Consider the following 20325-nt stretch of genomic DNA (forward strand, 5'->3'; position numbering starts at 1 on the left):
TCTGTAATGCCCCAGAATCATATTATAAAAATAAAGCCTCGGGTATAAAAGTAATCACACATCGGCTTTCACTTCCGACGAATATTACCTAAAAATAAGTCTCTTCAGATTTTGTAAACTATCACAAAGGAAATAAATGAGCAAAATGGGAGCTTAAATAACTGAAAATGCATATAACATATGTTAAATCCAGGTACTTAGAGTTAACAAAAAAGCATGAATATGAGTTTTACTGCAAAAGCCTCCGTACGTTTTGTTCAAACAGTTGTCGATTTAAATACTCTGGTTCTATTGGTTTACCAAACCGTCACTCAGACGGAGCCACGTCCAATCATCTAGCGGCTTTTCAATCCTATAATTTTGGCGGCGGTCGGAAGATGGCGGAAAATTTGAAAGGTAAGAATATATCGTGTTAATCGTTCAAGAAACAACGGTTTACACGCTATATTTCTGATGTATTACACGAGTTGTAAGTTAAGTGACGTCTTATCAAGGACCCCCCGGAATTAAACACTCCGTTTTGGAAGAATCTTTGCTGCAAGTTGTTGAAACAAATTCACATTAGGTCGATGTTATGGCTGCCGCGCGCTCATGCAATACATTCAAACAAGCTCTTTGTGAACTCATCTGTTTCTCTTGCATCGACTTCTTTGTAGAGTTATACAGCGTAACATACGGTGCAAAGATGTGCACACTCACTTAGAGTGATCTTCAGTGTTTAACTTTTACGTTATCTTGAGGAATATGATTTACTCAACATGTTTGATCACTGGACACTTTATCATAAAGCACACAAGTTAATTTAAATTATTCCGTAAAATGTTAATCTAATGCCTATGTCGTTGTTTACCTAAGTTACTTAGTTTAGGTTCATTGAATCTCTTGTCTGTTTTGCTTATTACGTTTGGTCTTTAGACAATGTATTAAATGGCTCATAGATTATAATACATGGGACTTTTTCTATGAGGGTATTTATCTCAAACTGCCCAAATTATCAAGTTATCTGTACAATATGTTTGGTTCAAGCTTTTTATATTTATTTATTCTTTGTATATACATTTGTTTGATGTTATAATATCATCTGTCAATTTCCTAAGTTAAACGACATGCTTTTGTTTGCCACTGTAATTGTAGTTTAAAATGTATGCTAAACTATTATATCGAAAATATTTGCAAAATAGCAACATATATTGTTAAAGCCTATATTAGAATATAGGATTGTCAGTTTAATTGAAGGTTATTTGAAAAGCACTTTCCATAGTAAATATCCTTTCAAAACTGTACAGTAAAGAAAATCAGACAGTGGAGAAATTTTAGAGCCAACACAAATTCAAAATAATCTTGAATGCTAGAAAGTTTGACATCTGTAATTTTTGTCACTTTGGAAATTTCTTATGCTCACAAAGGCTGCAATTATTTGATAAAAGAATACAGTAAAAATGCCGATATTGCAAAATATTAGTACTATTTTAAATAACGGTTTTCTGTTTTAGTATAGTTTAATATGCAAGTAATAACATATAACAGTAATATAACTATTAGCTTTATTCCCTTATTCCCTGAAAAAAAAAAACTTGAGGACATCAAGAAGCCTATTTGATGAATAGCTGTGCAGTTCTTGATCTAAAGCTTACACATATGTCTGCCATCGCACGTTTTTCCTGAAATGAACATCTAATTGTATTTTGTGGCTGAAGTTTGTAGGGTAGCATGCATCGCTACTGTAGCCCAGCTGGAGGTGATCTGTCGAGAGCAGGGGGTGAAGTGTGATGAGCTGGGCATCAACAAGCACAACCTGTGCGACTATGAGGTGGAATATCTCTGCGACTACAAAAAGAAAGTCATCAATATTGGGAAGATACAAATAGTACAGGTGAGCTTCAAATTCTGGCTCATAAATGTACTCATGTCAAAGTAAATTCTATTACATGATGGGTAAAATGTGTTTTTTCAAAGCTAAACTTAAGTGGTGGCCAGACACATAAACTGCTTAGATTAGTCTTACAAGTTAGTCTTCATCTTTTTTCTTTTTTATAATAAAGGAATCTTGCATCCAAAAATGAATGTTTGCTGACAGTTTTCTCACCCTCAGATGTGGAGATATTTAGCATCACTTGCTCACCAGTGGATCCTCTCCAGTGGATGGGTGCCGACCATAAGAATGAGAGTTCAGACAGCTGACAAAAACATCACAATAATCCAATCCGATCTCCAGGCCATCCGTTGAGAAAGTTGTGTGTTTGTAATAAACTGATTTATCATTAAGACACTTTACTATACCTGTTGTGTCCTACTAAAATTATTCTGTCCAAAATGATGCTTTCCTTAGTGAAAAAGTAATCTTGTCTGAATCAAGAGATAAATATGTACAGATCAAGCACCATATACAAGCCAAAACAGGTCTAAAGATATATATCAGTAAATTCTGGATTATGGATTGATATTCTGGCCAGAAGTGATCGTTTAAAGTTGTTTCTTGCAAACACTCATCTTTTTACCTCACAATATGTTAAGTGATGGACGGGAATTGTGTGGATTATTGCGATGCTTTAAAGCTGCAGTCGGTAACTTTTGACGCTCTAGCGGCTAATAAACAGAACTGCTTGCGTCTTGCGGAAGAACATTGTAGCCGGAGCTACTTCTCTCTGTTTATGTCTATGAAGAATCACAAAGTTACTGGGTTACTCCGCCGCGGTACCCCCGAAGCAATCTAAAATAGTCCGAATATAAACACTTATTATAGGTGCACCCTAGTGATTCAGGACAAGCCAAAAACACGGTTTGGAAAATTGATTCATGGTGTACTCGCTTATTATGTTCATTTTTCTACATTTTGAACACAAACAAAGTTACGGACTGCAGCTCTGATTGGTTATTTTTTACCGGGAGCGATGGAGTTTCTGCAAATGGCAATAGGACCAGTGGGAGGAGCCAGAGGAGCTTGATTTTTTTCACAGATTATCTGTCTCATATTCTACTGTCAGGACATAATGACAGGTTTAACAAATATGTAGAAAATATATATTTACAAAAGTTACCTACTGCAGCTTTAATCATTCGATTCATCACTCAATTATTTGACCCATTCACTGCAGAGGATCTGTTGGTGAGCAAGCGGTGTAATGCTAAAATTCTCCAAATCTGTTCTGATGGAAAAAAAAACCTCTTATACGTATAGAATGACATGAGTAATCTGTTAACTCTTTTCATTTTTGGATTAACTGTTTCTTCAAGTCTTGTCATAACTATATACATCTCAATATATAGTTAATATATAATTAATCAAGGCAATGTATTTATATTTAATAATATATATAGTGTTGTTCACAATATGATATTGTCATAATGTCATTTTTTTTTTAATTAACAAATGTCTTTTATAGTTTAATTTTTCTATAGTATACATGTTTACTCTACATTTTCTTGTGTCACGTACAATGACAATAAAGCACCTTATATTAACTTTTCATCTAATTTACATTAAAACATTTGGTTTCATTTGAGCCCAAAAAATTCAACTGATTGACCACTTGATGAAGCGCTACTTGGTCAGACAAGCTCAGTCTTAACAGTGGCTACGTTTATGCTACTGGCCCCAGTTTTAAATGTGTTTAAGCTCACATCCCTGTTACCCTCTTCATAGGAGTTATACTTGGTGAAATGGAAGGGCTACCCCGAATCCAGCAACACTTGGGAACCACGGAAGAACCTGAAGTGCGTAGATCTTCTCAACCAGTTCTGGGAGGACCTGAATGCAGAGATGCGGAGACAGAAGAAGCGTGCTGCCCCTCGTCGCCTAGACCCCACCACCGTGTCACAGCTCATCCAGCGGGCCAAACTCAGACAGACCCTTAAACAGTGGGAGACACACCTCAACAGCCTGGGCACCCACAAGGGCCACATCTACGTGCGGAACCAGGTCGACCTGGAAGGCCCGCCGAAGAACTTCACCTACATAAACGACTATAAAGTGGGTGATGGGATCTTGCTGAATGAGGTATCCGTGGGCTGCGAATGCACAGACTGCCTGGAAAACCCTGTGGAGGGATGCTGTGCCGGAGCATCGCAGCACAAGTTTGCTTACAATGAGTTAGGCCAGGTCCGCATTCGGCCCGGGTTGCCCATTTACGAATGCAACAAGCGCTGCCGATGCGGGATCGACTGCCCCAACAGAGTGGTGCAGAGGGGAATTCAGTATTCCCTCTGCATTTTTAGGACAGACAATGGAAGGGGATGGGGGGTAAAAACCATGGAGCGCATTCGGAAGAACACTTTCGTTATGGAGTACGTCGGGGAGGTGAGGAGCGATATGTGTTTACTTCCCATACGCATCAGAGATATATATATATATATATATATATATATATATATATATATATATATATATATATATATATATATATACACACACACACACATGTTATGTATTGGTGGCACCCAGTCACTGTGGCTTAAAGAAGCTGTTCATTTTTTCACGTTCAGTGTACCGTTCTGTCAGTTCAAGGTTTTTGTGTTTCACTGAAATATGTTTTGCTTCACTGGTAGATAATGGCATTATCAATCAACTTTTCAGTTTCCTTGTGATGGCTGATTGGCTGTTTATCTGTCTTTCCCAGAAGTGAGCCTGGTTTCATGATTGTTAAACCCTCTTTTTATCTCTTTTGTTTAGATCATTACAACAGAAGAAGCCGAACGCAGAGGTCACATATATGATAAAGAAGGCGCCACCTATCTGTTTGATCTGGATTATGTTGACGACGAGTACACCGTGGATGCTGCTCACTATGGAAACATCTCTCACTTTGTCAATCACAGTGTGAGTGGACTGGAGATCCTTGCTTCATCTTGTACACAACTGACTTGATAGCAGTTAAACTGTAGCTTTTTATCTGAGAGAAGTGTCTTTTTTTTCTCCTCAGTGTGACCCCAACCTCCAGGTATATAATGTGTTCATTGATAACCTGGATGAGCGGCTGCCGCGGATAGCGTTCTTTGCCACTCGTGGGATAAAGGCAGGAGAGGAACTCACATTTGACTACAACATGAAAAGTAAGCGTGGGACTTTATAGAAAAAGAGGGGGTACATCATGACAAGTCATTTGGGCTCATTTACCATTAAATTATTTAGATCAATTGATTCATACACAACTGTTCAAAAGTTTGGGATGATTATCTGTTTTTCTTGTATTCAGGAAGGATGCATTCAATTGATTGACAATAGAGGCATTTGTAATACAACAAAATGTTTCTACTTTAGAATCTGTTAATTGAGGACCAAATTAGATTGATTCCTGAAGGATCATGTGAAACTAAAGACACTGGAGTGATGACTGCTGAAATTCAACTTTGCCATCACATGAATAAATTACATTTACATTTTTGACTTTTTTTTTTTTTTATTTATTTAATGTTGCTTTGAACTGAGTGTCATTCACTAAAGGTACATGTGTATATATATTTCAATATAAATCTAGGATTATAATTTTTTTGTGTCTCATTTTTTCCTCAGTTGACCCAGTAGATGCTGAGAGCACGAAGATGGATTCTAATTTCAGTCTGACGGGACTCCCAGGCTCTCCTAAAAAGCGAATGCGCGTAGAGTGCAAATGCGGGGTGCCGACATGTCGAAAGTACCTCTTCTAGAGGAAGTCCATGCTAAATAGGGACTGAAAGAAGATCATGTTCCAGTGAATGTTGAAAGCATCTGCAGTTTAGAAACTGTTTTGCGAGGCGTTTTGAAATACTTAATTGAATTTTAAATATATATTTAAGAATTTTTTAAGAATTATTTCCTCAAGATCAACCTCAACTATTTACTTAGTATTGTTGTCTTCCACGTTTAAATAGTGTATAAAATGTAGCAATACTTTTTCAGTTTTTCCATTAGAAAAGTTTGTAAAGTAAACAAAAAAAAATATTTTCAGTAAATTTTTTAAAACCCTTATTTTAATTCATATCAAGCGTCGACTCATTGGAATTCTTATTTTAATTTTTTACAAATTTATTTTTTGTACATTGAAATATGCTTTATCTGTTCAAATAGAATGGATTCTCTTTTTATTTTTTACTTTTACCAAAAAAAAATTTTTAGACATATTTTTAGGCCAGTGCAAAATATCAAAAATCTATAATGTCCTTCCCTCTTTTTTTCTTTCATGCGCTCAGATTTCCACCAGGGGGCGAAATTTTATTATTAATGCACAGAAGCGGAAGTTCGTTAGACTGAAGGAGGGGGACCTACATGAAATGTTGCCTTTTATACATACAAAATGTTATCATTCTGTGTTTTACGTGTGTATAGTCTAACAAAATTCATACTGTCAAAACTGGTTTTTCAGTAACTGTATTTGAGCGCTGGACCTAAACAGATGCATAAATGCTTAACTTTATTATTTCACAGGTCTGACTATTCAGGGCTGTGTTTCCCAAAAGCTTACTTATGCTTCCTGTGCTTTCGGGAGTCAGAGCTCAGGTGGTTTTCAGAACTGGACAGTGAAGCTGGAATGTGTGCTGTAGATTAATGAGAGCTGGTATATAAATTCTGGATTAACCAATGCCCAGGACCATTTTGCTTAAATTAAATAAATTCACACAATTACATAACTATCGTTCAACCAAATCTGTGCATATGTAAATATTTAAAGACTACCACTTGTTATTTTTTTGGTTTTGCATTAAAAAAATAAAATCAAGACGCCTCGTCAGACCTCACATTTATCTCACACTCATGATTGTGAAACAATGTTCTTGTTCATTAAATTGTATCATGAATTCCATTGCTCTGTGAACATAACAGTTTAATGCTAAAGTTTAATTGACTTCAGTTTGGATAATTTCACATTTTTGTCGATATTAACAGCAAGCTTTATTAACACAAAAAAAGCTGTGAAATAAACGGATCCATTTTGATCAGTTACAAACTTTTATTTCTACTTGGACATTAACATAATAAAATACATTTTACATAATATTTAGCACAGAATGTGTTCACAACCTTGTTTGCACATTTATTCAGTGAGACGACAAAGTAATAAAATACGTGACTCGATATCTTTCGTGACAGGTTTTGGAAGAAGTGAATCACGGGTCAAAGACTTCTAGAAGGAACGGTTCGATCCTCTCTTCCTACAATGGTGTTTAGTCACCCAGTAACCTGATGCCATGACTTCAGTGCAATGCATGACCTTTCGGGGTATCAGAGGCTTAAGGGAACGCTTTTAAAGATCACCGCAAAACACCATATACTTGTCCGCTAACTGACAAGAAAGGTTAGCGATTTTAAGGGTTTAACTCTTAAGTCTCATTTTAAGTTCGTAGACAGAATGAGTGTAGTCAGTCACAAAACGACCACAAACAACAAAACACACCTTCACAGTGAAATTAAGTGAATAAACAAACGCAAGTGTCTTTGAACATTTCTTACCTTCATAAATGCTCTGTTTAATTCATAGATGTCTGCTCACTGAGAACAAGCAAAACCTCACATTTAACTAAACTTGAAACTCCAACTTTTCTAAATTTCTACTCCGCAATCACCTGCACCGTTTGTCCAGTCTCACCACATTTCTTATCACACATACGTGCACCATCAACTCATTCCACTCACAAGTGACTCCCATACAGCCGAATGTAATCTTCAGTAGCTAATGTATGCATATATAGAGAAGCTCACTAAATAGACATTTTGGTAAGTAGGAATCAATAAGCTGAGCCACATTCCACTAGCCAATCATGTATGAGGTACACAGTGATGTCACTCAGCTAAAATACACATTGCTTATTCAAACTATTATTTTTGGCTGCAAATAAACCACTGCTGTTTTTATACGGACAATCTGAACAATAAAATATTCTATACATCAAACTAAATCTCAACTCCTAAATGTGAAAACACTAACTAACTATTTAATACCACATAAACACAAACACCAGATCTGATTGCATGTCATTTTTTTGGAATTCCTCAAGGCACTGGGGGGAGAGGAAGGAAGGAAAGTCTTAAGGCTTTGTAGAAGAAACAGATGGAGGGGAAATTAAACTGGCATAGAACTTAGAACCAGAGGGACAACAGGAATAATCCCACACACAGAAAAACACTGGGCTCTTGAATCCCAACAGCCAGGCAAATAACAGCACTCAAAAAGGTCGCAGATACCATCAGACACGTGTCCAGAGAAACCTCATTCTGATCCTTTGATATCGGAGACGGTTCAGTGCCGGGTCTTGGCAGTGTGTGCTGGGTTTCAGGGTCTTTACACATCTGATATGGAGCAGTAGACATTTCATCACCCTTAAAACTTAAATCATCTTCTGCTGAAGTGTTAACAGTTGAAGCTGGCTTTGGTGAGGCTTCAGAAATGCTGGTCAACTCTGGCTTTTCTGGTTTGCTTGTTGGATGCTCTGGAATACACGTTGTAATAGTTTGGTGGTGATCAAGTTTTGGATCCTCAGGGTGGACTGAGGTCAACATGCTTGGATCCAAGACAAGTTCTTCCTCTTGCAGATGTTTAATGTTTACCAGCTTATCAGAGTCTGGATGGACGAGTAAACTTTGGGATTCTTGGTCCGGTCTTGTGGGACCCAAGTAAGATGGGAACAAACAGGAAGCCTCCAAAACATTCATTTCCTCATCATCCATTTTGGTACTTTCCACCTCAATCACCTCGATGGTATCGACTCGGACTAAAGAGACAAGTTCTACTTTCTGTTCTTGAATTCCTTCCTCCAGAGGGTGCTGTAGTGCCTCTGATAAATCGGGCTTCTTCGCTTCTTTAGTAGCATTGTTTACTTCCTTTGATGGATGCAGCTGCTTGGCTTCTTCCAACATGTGAAAGCAAGTCCCCGTTTTATTTTCTACATTCCTACTTAGTTCTTCTAGCATATCTGCCAACGTGGCATCCTTTTCTATAACATCTTCAAACACCTTAATATTATTCATACCTTCTTCCAGGATTTGTGGCATGTCTGGAAACCCAGCCAGTGATGGTTGGCTTAGCTCGAAAGGCACTTGTGCTAACATCTCAGTGTGGAAATCATCCTTCTGTGAAAGAAGGGATTGCTCGGGTTTACTTGAATCCTCAAATTCATCCTTGGTTGTCTCTGAGAGATCACAATAGTGTATGATGACTGCAGGAAGAGGAAGGGTCAAGGAAGGGCCAACATTGTAGACCTGATCTTGTGGCTCAGAGAACTGCGGTGTTGAACGTGACTGGGGGATGGATAGAGTTAACTGCTGAAGTCCAGATTCTTCTGTTTGTGGTAGATTATTGGATGACATTGACTCTAGTGCAAGTGGTTCTCCGAGGGGAGTATCTGAAGTGGACTGAGGACATCCTGCTGTGGAGGAAATCCTGGTGGACTCTGGAGAACTGGACAAATTCTTGGCAGTCTGCAACAGAGAGAGAAAAAAAAAAAAGAGGATTAAAAATAAAGACTGTATACTGTAGGGCAGTAAACACTCGGTTTTGCATTTATAAATCTAAATTACTACCAACTAACAAAAAGTGTAAGATGAAAATGGCACAAACTTGAAATTCAATATGCATCGCTGTAATTTCTTTATTGCAACTAGTTGAGAATCAAAAAGAAACTGGATTTGCGAATGCATATTATTATTATTATTATTATTATTGACACCAACACTGATTAAGAGCACAAATTATCTACTGATATTAGTATAAACAGTTTTATATTAAAATGTTTAATACATGCAATTTTTTAGACCACATCAGTTTTTCAATACTAATAATTTTAGAAGAAAAAAGAGATATATATATATATATATATATATATATATATATATATATATACACATATACATACACACACACACGCTGGGGTATTATTTTAGCAATTATTGTGTTGCAAATTATCGATTTTTCTTTTATGCCAAAAATCATTACTTAATTTGATTAGTTATATGCATTGCTAAGAACTTTATTTGGACAACTTTAAAGTTTTTTTTTTTTTTTTTTTTTGCACCCTCAGCTTCCAGATTTTCAAATAGTTGTATCTCGGCTAAATATGGTCAGATCATAACAAAACATACATCAATGAAAAGCTAATTTATTCAGCTTTCATATGGTGTATAAATCTAAAAAAAACACCACACACACTTAAGACAAGCAAATAAATAAATAAATAAATAAATAAATAAATAAATAAATAAATAATAGAACTACCTATAATACCAAGTGCGAACAGGAAAGTGATTTGTGTTAGCATGAAGTTTGTGCAAGTTTTTCTGGCTTTTTTCCCAGAAGTCTGTGCCATTGAGGGGAGATTAGGCTAATGGAAACAAAACCTTTAAAGGCTCTGAATGTGACAAGTTCTTGACAAATTTACACAAGAATTAAAAACAACGATGAGAAAAGTGATGTTTAACTTGTGCGGGGTAAATCTCAGGGTAAACATGCAATGATGCTGACAATATTTACATATACTAAACACAGAAATACAATCTCTCCTGCCATTTTTAAATGTATATATATAAAAAACTTCGACAGTTTTGAGTGTTACTTCAGTTATGCACTTTTTTTTTTTTTCACATCCCAGTGACTCCCTGCCAAAATGCTCTATGGGAAAACAGCCCAAGGAGCCCAATAAAACAGCCCAACCTTTTGCTAAAAATTCAAAGCAGTTTGTCTCATGTTGTAAATATCAGGAACTGTCAAAAAAAAAAATGAAAATAAATAAATAAAAACACTTACTGTATATTTTTTGCTTCTATAAACATAGCATTCACTAAGCATTTTTTTTTTACTCCAAGCATGAACACGAATAGCTTCCGCAGGGTTGATCTTGATATCATATATTAATGGTCATAATACAGGATGCACGTTACATGCAACACGATGAATGGGTGAAATTGACAATTTAGTAAGTTACATGCACATTACCTAAGTTGATGCCGAAGCTTCAATGAGCTGTTCAGGTAGACAGATGAAGAGAATAATATCAAATACACATCTTGTTTTTAGTACGATGTATACTGGAGCATAGGTTAAATCATTGTTGGTTATTAACCAACAACTGTTTGACATTGTTTAGCCAATTTACAAAAAGCTGTGACATACTCTCAGCATAACCAAAAAAAAACGACACTGTACCTTGAACTGCTAAGCCTTTAAATGTATAAAAAATATATATTTTAAATATTTAACAGTTCACACAAATAAAAAAAAAATGAAAATGCTGTCTTCATTTACTCACCATCATATCGGTCCAAGCCAGTATGACTTACTTTATTCTGTAGAACATTAAGATTTTTTTTTTTTTACCTACTGAATGGAATTGGTACTGCTTGATTACCAACATTCTTCAGAATACACCAAGTTATACAGGCTTGGAACAAAAATGATAACAGAATTTCAACTTCTGTGTGGTCTATTAGTCAAAGGCCTCGGGTAAATTCATAATAATAATAATAATAATAATAATAATAATAATAATAATAATAATAGTGTCTTAATTTATTGTAAAGGGCTGACCACAGACCAGAAACCGAGATAGTGGTAGTATTTTTGTAAATAGCAGGTTCAGGCATTTAAAACAGCTGCAAATAGACAAGCAAGTGGTTATCTGGGCAGTGAAATGTTGGTGGGAATTTAACAAGCAAATTATGCAAGTATGATGGAAATCCACATCATAAGAATTTTAGCTAGTATTAAATAGACATTAGGCAATCAATGAGTTTAAAAGGTTTCATTTTATCTAGATTCTTGAGTTATCTTTAGCCTGGGCTGCTCTGAAAAACACCACAGCTCTGCATCTGTTGCAGACAGGGATCCTGGGTATAATAATAATAATAAACTGAAACAAATGGAATCGCTGATTAAAGAGAACGATCAGAAGACATCACTGATCGATAACTGTATACCGAGACAGACAGTAACATCATACAAAAATACACTGTAAGAGTGTCTAGACAGCATACAGGTCAAGGAGTTCTGACACAAAAAAAAACCCTGAGAAAAAAAAAAGAGCTGCTGTTACAGCGCATACGAAAACCGTCATGGAAACCTGGTAAAGGTTAGAGTAAGGAGGGGAAAACAAACTTAATTTTTTTTTTTTGTATGTTCATAAACGATGCATCTTTTTCCACCTGCTATCCCAGCCACACTTAAAAATGGTGATTGCAAACCAAACCTCACTTACCTCGATGTCGATCTCTGGCTGAACTGGAACCGGCTGTGCAAAAGACGCTGGATTTTCCACTTCTTCACACTTAGTGTTGCTAAGATCTGTTGAAAAAAAAATAACACAGAAACCTGAAACATACAGCAACTAACCTGGCAAATGTTTCTTATATTTACCCTGAGATAAATAAGCTATTGGATGATATTATGAACACATACCATCTTCTCCGTCATTAGAGTCATCATAATGAATGTCAGCTCTAAAAAGAAGACACATACACACCAAAATGATCATTCTTCAGCAGTACACATCAATGAAGAGCGTTAATAACGGAAATATATATAGAATCTGTATAACTAATTATTAATATAAGATTATTAGCTGCTCATGACAGAATGTTGCATATTAAAAGGGATAGTTCATCAAGAATGTTCACCTTCATGTCATCCCAAACTGACTTTTTTTTTTTCGGTGGAACACAAAATGATTGAGAAATACAACTTTCATTCAATGAAAGTAATCAAAAGTGGTTACAAACATTCTTCAGTAAATCATCTTTTAATTTTTATTATGGAAAAACAAAACCTGAAAGTTATACAGGTTTGGAACAATATGAAGGTGAGTAAATAATGACAATTTTCATTTCTGGCTGAATGATTATAAAGTATACATATAATCCATTGGCCAGAGGCATACATGGTTGTTTCGTTAAATGGAAAATAACTGAACAGTCACATTTGTTATTATGGTAATATCAGACTGCCTCCAGAGCTTGAGACGCTTTATTCAGAGCAGTGCGTGATCCGGTCTATATAGGGATGTAACCATTTACTCAAAACACGATTCGATTCATGCTTTTCTTTTTTACAAAATAAGATTAAGACAAATTATAAAAGGTGTTCTTTTATTATTACTTGTACAAAATACTGCAGATTTCTCTGTGAATTTGAAATAACACCATAATAATAATAATATTTGAATAAAGCACTTGCATATCACTGCTCTTTTGTTAGTTTTGATTGCTTCTATTGTCCTCATTTGTAAGTAGCTTTGGATAAAAGTGTCTGCTAAAATGACAATGTAAATAACAAAACTAAATTTAAATCTTAAAGCAAGCCCCCCCCATGTAGCCTGGTAATACCAGACTCTGCTACTTCACTTTGCTTCGTAGACAGAGTCTGGAATGGCATAATAGAGAAGTGTTTTCTCTCTCGCTAGGGGGCGCTTGTCTGAAGTTTAAAATCATTGGTTACCCGTAGCCAATCAGATACCTTTAGTTATGACGTATGTTATGCGCCTGTACAGCCGCATCGAAGCACAGACATCATGCATCGAACTCAAATCTATGATTGAACTTCCACTGTAAACCTGTTGTAAACACATGATGATGCGAGCGAAATACCGGAGTGAACATGGCTGTAAACGACTTTTGCAGTTTGAAAAAGAGTTGAATGTTCTCCATAACAGAGCGAATTGCATCCCGTGTCTCGTTTCCCATTTCCCCGGTCGTTTCGGTTTTCGATTTCTCTAACCTACAATGTAAAACTCGGCACTAAGCATCTACGTCACGGCTCTCAGCTGTTCGTTGATTGGCTCGGCTGTTTCCAGACCGGTGGCAAACAGAAAGCTCTGACGCTGTATCAGACTGAGTACAGAAGCGAAATGAAATTGAGCGGAAGTAGGAAGTCTGACGTAGTCAAGCTACCCCCCATGCTCTTTCCATTTAAAATTAGAGGCAACTACTACATTTTAATCATGATCCAAACAAATGCTACATACATGCAACATGAGCAGTTTTTAATCTAAATTTGATTGTATAATTTAAAGATTTTAAGCAAAAACAGAATGGTTTGACTTTAGTTTTGTGAAAATAAAAACTATCTGCATGAAACGAGCTGAACCAGGCGCAGATTCACTCTCTGCCAGCAGGTGGTGCTTAAAGGGTTTCCGCTGTAAACAAAGCAGCACTGCACTTATGAACTTTAATATGCATTATACAGAGTTAAGATGAAAAGAAAAAAATATCTAAACTTTTCTAAAGACAGTAAGTTCCCCTCAGACATTTAATAAACTCCTACCCCTAACTGAATCACAATTTGTTTAGCATCTCAACCGATTCTAATCATTTTTCAACCGGTTCGTGGGAAATCATTACATCTCTTGAAGTTTTAACATCGGACGCAACGGTTGTCACACCGCAACCAGTGCAGACCGCATCACTGATTATAATGAGTTCTATAGTATTTTGTCACGCCGCTTGTACCCAGTGTAGCCCACACTCACCATTAAACTGCATGAGAGATCCTATGAAGGGTTAAAAAGATTTAATTTAGATCGCTAAACTCCAGCTTGTTCGTTTTTCAGATCATCTGCGGCAGCGCCTCTGCAATGAGCAGCAAGTGTTTGTGTGCAGGTTGCCAGATTGCTTAAAATAAGCAAAACACCAGGTAGAAAATATTTATGTAACAGCGAATCTCTGTTCCGTGAACTGAATTCATCATCTCTGGCAACAGCGCTCAAGAGGCTTGCGCAGTAGAGGCATGTAGAGCAGTCCGCAGTAACATGATGCATTTTTGGACGTTCGGTGCATTATTTTGAGAAAGTATACTTGAATTTGAAATTCTATATTCACTAAATATTTTCAAATTTTACATTGTCATCAAAATTATTGCGATATTATCGCTAATATTCGATATATCGCCCAGCCCTAGATGAGCATGACAGTCTGATGCTCTGGTCATGTGAATCTTTTCCTTTTCATTCAGAATTTGCTGCATATTCCGAGTATTTTTGTGCACAGAGCAGTTCGATTGGCATCCTGTTCTATGACCTTCTGTTTTTAGCATGTTTGAACAATATAGTATAAAGAAGACTTGACATTTAAGGAAAGGTTGCGAGCAAGACTTGCGAGTCTGTATGGAACTGTAGGTCGAAACTAGTCTTCTGATTTCTATCTCCTGACAAAACAGGAGTTCCATGACAAATGTACATAAAAATGCCACTCATTCGCTTTCTTCTCAAACTTTCATTGGCGTTGGTGGAAAAGTGGAAATAATGGGTAAAAAGAATGTGTCTCCAGATGTACAGACGGAACCAGCGTAGGTTTGCGTCTGCTTTTGTTGGTTTGTTGTGTCTCTTACTGCATAACCCCTATATAAAAGGTCAGAGTTGAGGTCTCGGTACACCAGAGCTGAAAGTGACACCTGCCTTGTCCTATTTTCATCCTCTTCACACACCCTCGAATGGCTGCCATTCTCAAAATGGAGTGAGGGGGGGTGGGGAGACGGTGCAACCCCAAAACTCACAATACAGATGCGGTTTAACAGACCCTGTATAATTTAAGATTCACAAGCTTTTTGATTCTATGGTTCTTCTCCTTTGGAAGCAGAACATTTAAATGTGATATTTCATGATTTCATACACAGCAAAGGCTAAATAGAAGATAATGTGCATTAAAAAAAAAATGCAGAAGCTGCAAATTTTACTTTTACTCAACAATTCTTGGTCCCTTCCTTCTCTGAGAAACACGCTGATCATTTCCTGCTTTTATGAAGCAAATAGCCGATGGGCCCATACTAAGGTACCAAGTCAGGAATAAAAAATTTTTTAAATCCTGCCGGCACTTGTGTAGTGCAAGTACCGATGGTAGCGACTGGCGAGACGGCAATTCTTCCGGAACTAACGGAGGCCTGGGTTCTGACCATTTGTGCTACCCGCTCAGATTGTGCTGCCTCCCATTACAAAGATAGATGGCACAAATCAATAGCGAAAAATGCTACCGATCAGATTGTGCTACCAGCATCTTAGTCATGTTAAGGCTTTTTTTTTTTTTTTTTATGTCCATACCTACCCCTACACTAAACCTACCCGTCCACACCTACCCTTACCCTAAAAACAATGCAAATATATATTTTTGGTAGCACAATCTGATAGGTAGCACGTTTTATCGGTACACCAGCAGAGCATATGCCTAGAAATGTTTCAGTCGGTCCTCAAAGGATTAAAAAAAAAAAAAAAAAAAAAATGCCTACAAGCACACAGAAGAACTTAACGTGGAAGACGGCGACGATATAGGAATATGATTGTGTCAGATTTAAAAGAGGGGGCGCACAGCTTTGAAAGCACGAGTGCTACACATTAATTGTGGTTTGTTAACGGGTTTTAAAAATATTTTCGGCCTGCCACTAGGTTTAAAAATTTCAAATTAAAACTAATGCTTGCATTCAGAGTATAGGTGCCACCAATGTTGCATTTTTGTAATGTTAAATAAAGGAGTTCATGTTTAAGTATTGTAATTTTTTTCCTGTGTTAGAGTAGAGATGCACAATTCTGGATAAATTGAGAATCACATTAATTTTTTTTTTCGTCTCATCAGATATCACAATTCTGAACTAAACAAAATAATGTGTCACAAAATATTATTGCTGCAGTCTATTTAAAAGGGTTTAATAAATTTGAATGAATTATTCAACATTAATATAGACAGTTCAAAAACTTTTGAACTGGAAGATTTTTTTTTTTTTTTTTTTTTTAAGAATTTTCTTCTGCTCAGCAAGCCTACATTTATTTGATACAAAATACAGCAAAAGTAATAATATTGGGAAATAAGCCGAATTTTCAACATCATTACTCCAGTCTTCAGAGACATATGATTCTTCAGAAATCATTCTAATATGCTGATTTGCAGTTCAGGAAACATTGATCATCATCATTATTATCATCTAAAACACTTAAGACAAACGTTTTCAACAATAATAATACGTTTTTTTTTGACAGCAAATAAGTATATTAGTATGATTTCTGACGGATCATGTGATACTGAAGACCGGAATAATGATGCTAAAAAATTTAGCATTGAATTGGCATAAATAAATAAAATTTTAAAGAAATGAGGAATGTACACGCATGTTTCTTCTTACTTCTGGATGGCGGCAGAGACTGACCCAGAAGAGAAGAATCATTGAATGAAGTCGTTATTTCCTATATATTTTGTCATCTGTGTGCACAAAGTATTATTGTAGCTATATCATAACATGGACTATTTCAACGATGTCCTTCCTACCTCTCTGGGCCAAAAAACGTTTCAGTTGTGTTGCGGTCTATGTAAGAGCAAAACAAAAAGCACTTGGATTTCAAAAATATATATTACTTTAATTTGTAATGACATGAGAGCAAGTAATTACATTAATTATAGTTTTTTTGGGCTGAACTATACATTTAAGATAAACTGATGGTGCATTTCAATTATCCTGCAAAGCAGCATTAGAGAAATACCACGGCCTGCAGTGGATCAGAGCATTATATTTTAGTATCTGAGAGTTTTTTTTTTTTACATGCGCATTTGTGCAACATCTCCTCCAGTATCTCTCTTTGCAGGTTTTCTCTCTTACAGGTAAGCATAGAGTGGGATATGCAAAACCCGGACAGGAGCTCAAGCAGAGTGTTCATAGGACGCCATGTCTCTCCGCTTCCAATTATATGAGACTCCAGGCCAGGTTTTAGTCTGTACATTTAATCTTAAACGTGTTTGATACATTGCATAAATGAATTGTTTTATCAGTTATAAACGGCTTAATTTGCTGGTTAGAGAGTAAAACTGATAGCAGCCTAAACAGATTTAACAACAGGGTTTGACCTGTGTTATAAGATAACTGACACCCACTTACCGGTACCTGGGAGGTTTGAGGATTCCTCTGAGCTCAGTTGTGTCCGCTGAGGTGGCCTGGACGGTGTCTTCTTCATACCACTGTAGCAGAGTCACGGAGTAATTCCTGCCAGAGTTGTTCGCCCAAAACTCTCCATCTGGAGTCTCGTAGCGCACAACAAAGTCAATCCGCGCTCCGTTGAACAGGTACGGTGAAGCGAAGGACAGCTTCACGGAGAACTTGTCCGTTTCGCCGTCGTTGGAGCCCTGGACGTACTCGGCTGGGTAATCAAAGTGACTGATCCAACCATCCATCGTGGACCTAACATAGACTGATTTGTGAAAGGAAATGTTGAGCACACGAATAAGCACCTCAAATGACAGAGGCTCGTCTGGCACAGATGTCACGCTCTCCACTTCCAGTTTGTTGCTGTGGACAGCGAGCACGAGCTCCACTCCGGTGAGCGGCTGGATCTCCGGCCACACACGGTAAGTGGGCTCACGGTAGGCTTTTCGGTACCGCGCCTGCTCTTCCTCCCATCTTGAATCGTCTTCTTCATCTGAATCAAACGGGACAAACATCCTGACATCAACCAGCTCGGCTCCCGTACTGTCTGCAAACGACACACTTCTGTTCGTTAACACCAGGCTGATTCGCATGTACTCGGCGGTTTCATCCGCAATCGAAGAGCCTCGCTTTCTGGGAATAGGAGAAGACCTCGGTATTAGCCTTACGTCTTCCTCCGTTTCTTCCTCATCTTCGTCATTACTGTTCTCATCGGAACGCTCGACCCTCACAGTCTTGAAAATACCCTCTTGTGAGGGAATAGTTAGGAAATTACTGTTATGCCCCTGCGCCATTACGTGTTTATGAGCCGCGTAAACATGAAAGGTAACGTTACCGTTTCTGCGATGTGCGCGTCCGTCAGACCGAGCTGCCGCTCATGGTGCCAACGGAGACCCGCGAGGGTCTGTCACCTCGTTTCGACCGAACTAGGCCTAAACTATTGACATCAACGAGAATTACAGTTTGGAGCTCAAAGCGCACAGACACGAATGAGTGTCTAAATTTAGAAGGAAGCTGCACGTCCATCGTTTTTCCAGAGGTCAGGAGGAAGATGGGCTCTTTTGGTTTCCCCCTCCCCCTGATCTCTTGTTGGTCGCTCCAAACCGCACACGCCCCCCACTACTATTTTAAAGTCGGCATGAAACGGAAGTAGCGATTGTTTTGTTTTTGTTTTCTCTACCGTGACGTCGATCCGAGTGAAACTGCATATGAAATGAGAGGGCGGGACTTGATTTCATCCCTCGGGAAATGATTGGATCATTGGAAGTTGGGGCATTACTAACAAAATGGAGGCAGATCTGAATGCCAGTTTGCAGTTAGTTGGAGGGGTCCAGTCAAAACTTGCCACATATACTTACAAAAGAATTGAAGTATTGCAAAAGGAAACAAAGTTTTTCGAACGAAAAAGTATTGAGAAAAAAAAAAAAAAGTATTGCAAGAAAAGTTTAGCAAAACACACACACACACACACACACACACACACAAAAGAGGAATTGCTAAATATAAATGACAATGCAAAAGCAATAATTTTGCAATACATCTTCCATGGCCATATTTACTAATTTATTTGCAATGCTGCATTTATTTTGCGTTTCTGTCAAGTTTGAGCTTGTGATACGGTTTTTCCATAGACAGTAGAAGAAATGGACACAGCGACCCCATTGGATTCAACGGAGAAAAATGAAGTCAATTAGAAGCACGCACTTCCTGGGGGTCGGGTGCATAGACAGTAAAAGAAATGGACACAGTGACCCCATTGGAACTCAATTGAGACAAGTGAAGCCCATTTTTAGCATTTTTTAGCACTTCCGTTTCTGACGCGCAGACTCAAACGAAGCTTGACGACGTCAGCAACCTGTCTGACAGATGTAAATCTTCTAAGTGGCTGTGCGTGCAAACTGCCATCGTTAATCTTGCAGAGACGGTGAGCTTGAGCGGGGAGTTCTTTGTCATGAGTGAGCAGGAGTAAGTATTCTGATTAATTATTTTGTATAGTATTTTAAAATGTAACGCCAGTACGCCATATTAAGTTAATTGCCTGCGAGCTTCTCCTCCTGTCTGTACGGTAATACGACAGAGAGTTGAGTGGTTATGACGCAATCGTTAGCCTATTTTTTACAAAAACTGTTTATATGGGGCCATAGTGTAACATAGAAGGTAATGGAGCCCTTTATACATTGTCGTGTATCTTTAGAAATAAATAATGGACAAACGGAGTCTTTAAACGCCTCAGATGTAAAGTTATTCGCTGTCAAAGTGACGCCAAAATGAATGGGAGTCAATGGGAATGCTAACGCAAGTGAAGTTCTGCTAAAAGATGGCAGCCCCCACCCGACTTCAACTTCCGGTCGAGTTCCTTGCCCCCTGGTCGGGTGTACTCAGGCGGCAAGGAAGTCGACCGGAAGTTGAAGTCAGCTACGAGCTGCCATCTTATAGCAGAACTTCACTTGCGTTAGCATTCCCATTGACTCCCATT

At 37.6% G+C, this 20325-nt stretch overlaps 2 protein-coding genes across 3 annotated transcripts; one reads left to right on the forward strand and one right to left on the reverse strand.

Annotated features, from left to right (window-relative positions):
- Nucleotides 1-296: 296 nt before the first annotated feature.
- On the forward strand, nucleotides 297-5726 carry LOC113107270 (histone-lysine N-methyltransferase SUV39H1-like). The gene is made up of 6 exons (XM_026269652.1): nucleotides 297-396; nucleotides 1698-1873; nucleotides 3644-4297; nucleotides 4670-4816; nucleotides 4920-5049; nucleotides 5510-5726. Exons 1-6 carry the CDS (start codon nucleotides 378-380, stop codon nucleotides 5641-5643), a joined length of 1260 nt encoding a protein of 419 aa, XP_026125437.1. The 5' UTR covers nucleotides 297-377; the 3' UTR covers nucleotides 5644-5726.
- Nucleotides 5727-6903: 1177 nt separating this feature from the next.
- On the reverse strand, nucleotides 6904-19006 carry LOC113107269 (uncharacterized). Of its 2 annotated transcripts, none has more exons than XM_026269651.1 (4): nucleotides 17811-19006; nucleotides 12357-12397; nucleotides 12157-12242; nucleotides 6904-9388 (listed from the first exon to the last, which is right to left on the reverse strand). In XM_026269651.1, the coding sequence occupies exons 1-4, from the start codon at nucleotides 18641-18643 to the stop codon at nucleotides 8051-8053; spliced, it is 2298 nt and encodes a 765-aa protein (XP_026125436.1). In that variant the 5' UTR covers nucleotides 18644-19006; the 3' UTR covers nucleotides 6904-8050. The 2 variants fall into 2 exon arrangements, with proteins under 2 accessions (XP_026125436.1, XP_026125435.1); XM_026269650.1 differs by having other exon boundaries at nucleotides 17805-19006.
- Nucleotides 19007-20325: the final 1319 nt, after the last annotated feature.

This window comes from Carassius auratus, chromosome 8, assembly GCF_003368295.1.
Source record: "Carassius auratus strain Wakin chromosome 8, ASM336829v1, whole genome shotgun sequence".
NCBI lineage: Eukaryota > Metazoa > Chordata > Actinopteri > Cypriniformes > Cyprinidae > Carassius > Carassius auratus.